This window comes from Theobroma umbraticum, unplaced genomic scaffold (genome assembly GCF_002168275.2).
Source record: "Theobroma umbraticum cultivar Fairchild unplaced genomic scaffold, ASM216827v3 scaffold_34.0, whole genome shotgun sequence".
NCBI lineage: Eukaryota > Viridiplantae > Streptophyta > Magnoliopsida > Malvales > Malvaceae > Theobroma > Theobroma umbraticum.
Window position 1 is genome coordinate 2,586,764 of NW_018397275.1, and position 8,666 is coordinate 2,595,429.

General features: G+C 35.6%; 2 protein-coding genes across 6 annotated transcripts; one reads left to right on the forward strand and one right to left on the reverse strand.

Moving 5' to 3' along the window:
• Positions 1 to 1,368: 1,368 nt before the first annotated feature.
• LOC110427454 (EG45-like domain containing protein) lies at positions 1,369 to 2,685 on the forward strand. 2 transcript variants are annotated; one of them, XM_021442990.2, is made up of 3 exons: positions 1,378 to 1,868; positions 2,014 to 2,293; positions 2,401 to 2,685. In XM_021442990.2, the coding sequence occupies exons 1-3, from the start codon at positions 1,604 to 1,606 to the stop codon at positions 2,405 to 2,407; spliced, it is 552 nt and encodes a 183-aa protein (XP_021298665.1). In that variant the 5' UTR covers positions 1,378 to 1,603; the 3' UTR covers positions 2,408 to 2,685. The 2 variants fall into 2 exon arrangements, with proteins under 2 accessions (XP_089641616.1, XP_021298665.1); XM_089785490.1 differs by having other exon boundaries at positions 1,369 to 1,868; positions 2,014 to 2,685.
• LOC110427453 (Pentatricopeptide repeat (PPR) superfamily protein) lies at positions 2,318 to 6,650 on the reverse strand. 4 transcript variants are annotated; one of them, XM_021442989.2, is made up of 4 exons: positions 4,046 to 6,650; positions 3,737 to 3,812; positions 3,569 to 3,655; positions 2,318 to 2,454 (listed from the first exon to the last, which is right to left on the reverse strand). In XM_021442989.2, the coding sequence occupies exon 1, from the start codon at positions 6,564 to 6,566 to the stop codon at positions 4,113 to 4,115; it is 2,454 nt and encodes an 817-aa protein (XP_021298664.1). In that variant the 5' UTR covers positions 6,567 to 6,650; the 3' UTR covers positions 2,318 to 2,454; positions 3,569 to 3,655; positions 3,737 to 3,812; positions 4,046 to 4,112. The 4 variants fall into 4 exon arrangements, with proteins under 4 accessions (XP_021298664.1, XP_021298663.1, XP_021298662.1 ...); XM_021442988.2 differs by having other exon boundaries at positions 4,035 to 6,650; XM_021442987.2 differs by having other exon boundaries at positions 3,569 to 3,649; positions 3,737 to 6,650.
• Positions 6,651 to 8,666: the final 2,016 nt, after the last annotated feature.

Here is an 8,666-nt window from a genome sequence, read left to right on the forward strand (position 1 = left end):
AAAGAAGCAGTTCTTGATATTGTAGAACCTGGTTTCTCTTTTGGTACTGTGCTCTTAAGTAAAATTGCGATATAAAACTGAAGTAAGTGCATTTATCACAGGCTGTGCTCAAGGTGCTTCTTCCAAGAGAAGGGTTTGTTCCTTTGATCCTCAAAGATATTTGATTAAAGCAACTCAGCAGCTCTTGGGAATAGGACTGGTCTTGTTCCATATCCCGTGTTCATTGCAGACTAATTTCTTGGTGGATTGGATGAGTTTGCACTTGGCATTTCCTTTGGAAAGTGGAAACCATTAATAATTCCCTTGGTTTTCTCTAGTTTCAATGCTCATGGTCTCCTAAGTGCTTGGGCCATTGGATCTAGTTATCTCCTCTGAGCTGTAGTTCTACCAAAAACCTTTGAGCTCGAGTCAAAAAAACTGTACTATAAATTAAAATGCACTAAAAGAATTGGAATTGTAGGAAGAAATAATGCTACTGTGGCTCAATCTTTAGATAAAACGAGAAACTTTGCAACATGGAAAACCCTTTTAAGAAGGAAGAAGACCCTTCCGTCTAAAGATATTTATTTATTTTTATTTGAAAAAGGGAAAATTCGAATTTTAGATGTTAAGCAATGAGATCTTTGCTTAAACCGGTTGCCTTAACTTTGCAAGCAATCCATGGGTGGTGTGTTTTTCAAGCCTTGCCAGTCAGCATTCTTCTACGCCATGCCAGAAGGAAACCCCTTTCATATTCATCCACGTCAGACAATTTCTTGCGGTTTACATGTTGGATATAAATTAATGAACTATACTTCCTTTTGCATGAAGTGGCGCGTATCTGGAAACAATCAACAAATTCGCATGCTGCTGAGGCAAAGCAAACAAGAACCACAAGTTTATGTACTACTTTTACTAGTGCAAAATGGGTGCCTTTCCATTGCGGAATGGATGGTCAAGAAACATACGCAAAAAGCATCAAATAAACGGCTCTCGTACATCAAAAAAATATTCTCCCTCGCCCTCGCTTCAGGCTGAACCAAAAGATTTTATAGATACATCTTGTAGTTAATACAATCCCGGTCAGTAGAAGTATCGAGAAAGTTTATATATTATAACATTTTGTTTAATTTAATTCTTTTTAAAACATAAATTATCTACTTTAATTTCTATATTTTGCTATTTCCTATGATTTAATGGTTTTGAGTAATTTTGAGAAATTTTTTTTTTATTTCTGACATGTCTAACATTACGTCAACATTTTTTGACAGTTCGACATCTCTAACAACAAATTTAGACAAATTTATTCATTCATAATCAAATTACACCAAATAGCAAAATATAACAACTAAATTAGATATTTTTTTTAAAAAAAAGAATTAAATTAAACAAAATGCTATAATTCAATAATTCTCGGAATACTTTTACCGAGACCAGAATACACGTCCAAAGAGAAAAGAAAACCCTTTGTGTAAACCAACTCTCATAATTGACTTTAGTTGTGTGCTAAAGTTAAAGGCTTAGTGAATGAGATCATGTCGCAAGCTAACCAAAGCTGTACACGAAATCAAGTGACTTTCGCTTACAAGTTTGGTGATCTTAACCGTGTTACGGGTTACCCGAAATGTTCGATACCAACATCACATTATCATTCTTGACGAAGTTTCCTAATGAGATACGTAGATATATATACCCTCCCAACTTTATCATGGTAGTAAAACTTCTCTTTCAGAAGCAGAAAAGGGGACAAATAGTTTTATGTTATTGTTTCCTTCAGGTAATGGCACTCCTGGTCTTGGCAATTATGATTGCTGCAGCAATAAGCAAAGAAGTATACTTTGTCCATGGGGAAATCGGCACTGCAACATTTTATAACCCTCCATACATACGTGAGTATCTTTTCTTTCTCCTTCACCTCTTTCTCTTCTGAGAATTTTATTCAAACGCCTCTCCTGTTGGAAGAGAAATTCAAAACTTGACTTACAAACAATTGTATCTTCCTTACACCTTTCTATCATGTATTCTCCCTTGCAGCAACTCAGTGTGATGGTAATCGAGAAGAACAGTTTCCACCTGGGAATCTGTTTGTTGCTGTTAGTGAGGGATTATGGGACAACGGAGCTGCTTGTGGGAGGCGGTACAGATTAAGATGCCTAAGCGGACCCCAGAGACCGTGTAAGCATAGAACCATTGATGTCAAAGTGGTGGATTTCTGCCCTATCACACCATGCCCCTCTACGATGATGCTGTCCAGGGATGCTTTTGCAGCTATTGTGCATCAACATGGAAGGAAAGTCAATATCGAATATATACAGTAAAATTCTTCCTCTTCTATCTTCTTCATTTCCTTCAATTGAAAACATAATAGACAACTTATATCAAATTTATGCCTCTGGATTTAACCATGATGACTTGTTGCAGGGTTTGAGAAATTAGCTAGCATGAGAACAATCAGATCATAATACCAGCTTCGGCCTGTGTAGAAGAAAAATACATGCAGGGAACAAATTAGAAGTGTGATAAAGAAGTTAATATCAAGTTCCTAAATTCTTTGACTGATCGACAGAAATATCAGTAACATCAGCAATAACTATTGGAGTCTGCTACATAAGAGGGCAGAAATCACATGGGAGACCACATGCAGTTATCTTTGTTTCATAAAAGGATATTGATGTTGTTTAGAAGTAATGCAAGTACTATTTTATACTCTAAAGATGCATGCTGGGTTGTTTTTCAAGGAAACTTGTTCAAAGAAGGAATCGGTGCTGCATTATCCAAGTTTTTTAACCTAAAATTTGATCTTTAGCGAGCATTTGATTTAGGACACTGATAATAGCTTTTATACTAGTAAATACTACATTTTCAGATATTTGATATCTAAAAACCAAAAGTCCTTACATCTTCGGATATTTGATAACTCAAAACAAAAGAAACAGGTGGGGGCAGGGGGTGTGCCAGGGTAGACCTAGCTAAATCAAACTCCATACACCACTATGAAACCATTTCTTAGGTTCACAGTTCTGCTCAAGACCCATCTCTTCATGGGCTATCACAAGAACAAACCAAGCTAATACTTTGAGAGCAATTTGAATATTTTAACACTTGGAAAAGTGGAATCGTCTTGACTTGCAGTTCCAAAGATCTAAACTATTAAAAGCATAACCTACTTTGTTAAATACTCTTACATGCTGCCTAATGCAGAGTTATAGTTTATATGTAAATCACTTTACACGAGCTATCTTAACAACCACAACAATAAAATTGGTTGATATATAGCCAATTATATATATGTATTGAAAGTAAAATGTAGTCATACATTGCATGACAGACACAAGTTGCAATGTCATGCAGCCAACTAAACTTATGCCACTTAGAGTAGTATAATATGGTAAGAATTTTCTTATCCTATATAGGATAAAAACATTTTTTCCCCTACAATAGAATACTCAAATCAATTATAACAATTTTTAACCATGAATTTAAAATCTAAAGCCGGACCTATCGTAATCAAAATTCCACACAGTATAAAAATATCGACATATTAATTTAGAATGTATACTCAATTAACTTAGTTTCATATTTTACTTACCTGTGAGCTCATTAACCACTTCAAAAGTCAGATTTTTATTATGTGCTAAACAATTGATGGATGAAGGATCCTGCTCCTTAACTGTTTCTGCAGTGTAAGAGACTAATTATAGACACTTCCACAATTACACTCATATTAAGTGTCCAATAATGAAATCCTGGTACATACCTCCAAGTCAAATCTGCCTCAGAATCTCTCACTGTACATAATGGCTTTGATAGAATGAAAATTAGAGTTGATCTTCCTGCACAAGCACCACCAGTGAGATTAGCCCATAATTGCCCATAGCCATCCTCAGCTTCCAGCAAAAGTGGAAACTGAAGCAGACTATACATTACCATAACTTACGCCACATCATTATTTGTTGTTCTGAAGCTAAAATGAATTGTCAGGGTCTACCTAAAAGAGTTCTCCATATAGTCATCGAGTACTCTAGTGACAGTAGCAGTTAATCACTCAACCCTACCTCATTTTTACCTGTGAAGCCACCTAATTCCATATGACTTTCTAATAAATCCGAGGTCTTTTACTTTCAACTTTTCCTCTATTTTACTGAGACTATGAGATCTTCATTTTGGTCTCTGGAGCTGCAGTCTTTAATCAAGGTCTTCAAAATAGGTGATGCCCCTGAAGTTATTCCATAAGGTAGATATTGGCTCAGAAGTTGCGAGTACTTCAAAGCAGTTTGAAGTTCCTGTCCATTTAAATCATTGGAGATCATTTTCCTCCACTCCTTTGATTTTCCTTCCAAGCAAATACCATGCAGAAAGGCAGCAAAAGACACAGGGTCAGGAACAAAGCCCTTATTTGTCATCTTATCCTTTAACTGGAAAGCAATTCCAGTCATTCCATTTTGGCAAAGGCAGAGGAGGACAGAGTTATAAACAGCAGCTCTTTGAGCAGATCCATCAGATATCATCATATTAAAGGATTCAATAAAAAGAGATTTCTTCTCCAAAGACTGATTATCCAGAAATGCAATTGGACAGTTTGAGAAGCCATTTACTACATAGTGGAAAGTAACATCATTAGGCATGCACTTGTTAGAGAGCATCAATTCAAAATAGAAGACTGCTTTTGCAAGTTTACCTTCCTTGCAAAAGCTCCCAATAAGTATAGTGTATGTGACTACGTTAGGCTCCAAACCACAAGATTGCATCTCTTTAAAAGCTTTTTCAGCTGTATTGAAATCTCCACTTCGACAAAATCCATTGATCAGAGAGGTATATGTCACCACATTGGGCTTGCATTTTCTTTTAACCATCTGTCCAAACACCCTTAGTGCACCATACATGTCATGGTGCTTTATGTAACCATCTATAATTGTAGAGTACGTGTACTCATCTAGGGTGACCTGCACTTCCATCATTCTAGTGACACACAACAGTGCTTCCTTCATCTGTCCAAATTTGCAGAAACCCTTAATCATGGCATTGTATCCAACAGTACCAGGATCCATGCCTTCTTTAATCATCATTTCAAATAGTTTCTTTGCCTCAAGGAGATCACCATTCCTGATAAATCCATCGACCAGGGTTGCATAAACAAATGCATCAGGGGTTACATTTTGGTCAAGCATCTCAGCAAGGAGGACTTTAGCAGCAGAAAATCTTCCTTTCTTGCAAAGTCCATTCATCAAAACATTATATATACCAGCATCAGGCAATACTCCCTTTTCAACCATCCTGTGTCTAATCGTTAATGCAGCATCCACCTCTCCCTTTGCAACAAGTCCATGGACAAGAGCTCCGAAAGCAACTAAATCAGGTTTATGTCCACTCTCTGTCATTTCAATGAGCAAATCCAATGCCACAAAATATTCCCCTACTCTGCAATATCCTTGTATCAAAGGAGTATAACTAAACTTATTTGGTATCAATCCCATCTTCATTGCCTGATTCAGAAGTTGACCAGCTTCCCAAACCTTCCCATCCTTACACAAACCAATAATCAAAGTGTTATACGTAACAATATCAGGTTCACATCCACTCTCAATCATCTGCTTTATAGTCTCTGTTACTTTAACCTCAAAACCATGCTTACATTGAGCATCGATAATAGTATTATAAACCTGAGTATTAACACCCAACCCCATTTCTTTCATTTCTTTCAAAAGCTTGTCAATTTCCTTGAAATCCCCTTTTTTAGAAAACCCATTTATCATAGCTCCATAAGTCTTCAATGTAGGCAAAAACCCCATCATTTTTAACTCCTTGAAAAGTTCCTTCGCTCTTTGGACATCCCCTTTAGTGGAATACCCATCAATTAATGTATTATAAAAAACAACATTCGGAAGACACCCTTCTCCCCATCTATCCTCGACCAATTTTTTACCTTCCTCAACCTTTCCTACTTTACATAAACCCTTCACCATTATGCAGACACTATAATTGTCAACACAGCCTTCTCTTTTAACCATTTCATCAAACACTTTACACGCGATCTTCACTTTTTTTAACTCCACAAGTGAATTAAGCAATGAATTACAAGCAGACACATTAGGAACAGAGTTGTAAATACTAACCACAGAGTAAAACAACTCAAGAGCTTTATCAACAAAGCCAGAATCTACATAAACGAGAACAATAAAGCTTAAAGCTTCATGTGTAGGCTTTATTTCTTCCATTTTCATGTTCTCCAATGCGGTTTCGATCTCAGAAAACAGTTTAAACCTCGCTAGGAGCTTCAAGAAAGAAGAATGAGCCAACGCATTAAGGAGAAAATGCTGAGGTTCTTGCTTAGAGACCCAATCAAAGAACTTTATGCCTAATTCTACGTCGTGTATATGATCAAACACGTAATGGGCAACCTCCGAAACGCGGGTTTCTTCATCGCAGAAACGGGTTTCGAGGGAATCTGACCACTGTGGGTGGGTTTTCAGGATTTGTATGGTTTCAGTGATGAGGTCTTTGAGGTGGGGAGGGAAGCGAAACGGTGGAGAAGGATTGCGTTTTGGGATGTGGAAGGGTTTGATGCGAGAGAGAAGGGTTTTTGACATCAGAAGGGGGAATGCGAAAAAGAAAGAAGAGCTGAGGGATTTCACGAGGTTTTAAGGGGTTTAATCATTTGGCGCGGTGACAGCCTTAATCTTCCAAATGTTAAATGCCTTCTGCATTTCTGCCTCTTGTAAGAATGTTGGACAATTTTCTGTTCAAGACAATAACCACTAAATTTTGAAATTAAACTCGTTTAAGCATAATATTTAAAAATTTAAAAAATTCTTCAATCGTTCATTACATTCAATTAAATTCTTATATTTTTACTTTGAGTCAAATAAACTTTTATAGTTAAAAAATATCAAATGACATGTTGATATGTTATAATTAATAATGATGTAGTATGTTGATGTGACATAATGACATGGTTATATGACATTTTATATTATCCATGCAATAACACTCCCAATTTTGATGTTAGCCACGCATGACACTGGACTAACTTATAGTTTATATGAACTTCAATACGTATGTTTATGAACCTGAGGAATGCGTATGTCCATAGAGAGAGATGGTCATGAAATGTATGAGTGTGTAAAAGCTTAAATGATGTTGTGCATATGCTTGGCACATGAATGATATAATGCATATATTTGGCACTAAGTTGAGTAAGATATGTATGTAAATTATGCTATGCTTAATTGATATACTATGTGACATAGGGCATGAATGAGAAATTGGTATACATGATGACTTTATGTGTTGATCTTAAGTGAAATGTGAATGATTGGAGGTTGTGGAAAAGAATTAGAATGAGTTTAGACTTCATAATAATCAATTTTTACGAATTTGGACCTAAGGATTCGATCCTAGTGCTTGTAGGATCGAATCTGTGAAGTAAATATTAAAAGCAAGTAATAGCATTGGCCCAAGATCGAGTAGAGAACGCTTATAGTCGATCCTAGGGTAGGGAATGAGACATGGGGTAAACAATCTAGTCCAAGATTGAATACCTAGCTCCCATTCTCAATCCTAAGGAACCAGATCAGCAAAAATCGAGCTTAAAATCCCTAAAACTAAAAAATCCATCATTTTCTCATATTTCTTCATTCTCTTATCCGATTTCTCTCAAATTTCGCCCCACTTAAAACCTTCACACTCTAATGCTAAATCTTGGATTTAAAGTGCTAAAAGTGAGAGATTTCACTCGAAAAAGCTTACTTGGTGATTTTTACTTTCTCTCTCTAAACTTAAATCCTTAGCTTTCAAGAGTGGATTTTTAAGGCACTTGGAGTTGTTTGGAGTAAATTTATGGCTTCAAAAATGCTTGTAGAGGTAAGATTAATTTCTTTTGTTGATTGGTTTCCAATTTAAACAGTTGATAACTTAGATTCAAATTGATGCAGCTTTGGTGAAAAATAACTCCCTTGAGGTGACTGGAGATTTGGGATAAATAATTGTGTAACCCAACTTTTAAGGTATGGGTTTAGTTCATTGTTGAGGGATTTGAGCTAATATGTACATTTGCTAAAGAATTGATTACTTTCAGAAAAATTGACATTTTTTGAAAGCTAGGATTTGATGGGTTTTGTATTGTTTTAATGTGCTTAAGGGAATATTGAGTCAATTGAGCACATTTGTGAGTTGAAACACAATTGGGGCTAAGGATTAAAGCTATGTTGAGGAACACCTCTAATTTGTCACTGTGAGTGGGACTCATTAACTGCTTGTGATGCATAACACATGAAATATCATCAGTTAAAATTCAACTACGCAAGTATACGTATCGAATAGACAATATATTAGCAAGTAGAGTAATCGATCCCACAGAAAATTGATCTAAAAGTTTACTAAGTACTAAAATTATAATAAATTAATCTTATCCAAACAATATCAAAATAGTATCAAATCAAACTAAGTTATAGCAAAATTAAACTAAGAAAAATCAAAATAATAAATACTCAAATAAATATCAAATCAAACAAGCCTAGGATCACAATATCCCTCACACTTCATCTAAATCTTACCTCTCTTCCTTAACCTATTTCAATGATTTGAATTGCTAACCTAGAGTCCTAAATAATTTATAAGGGTCTTCTTACTCATCGTATAAAAATATCTATTTTAACTAAAACACTATATCCCTATGTGAATTGAAATTA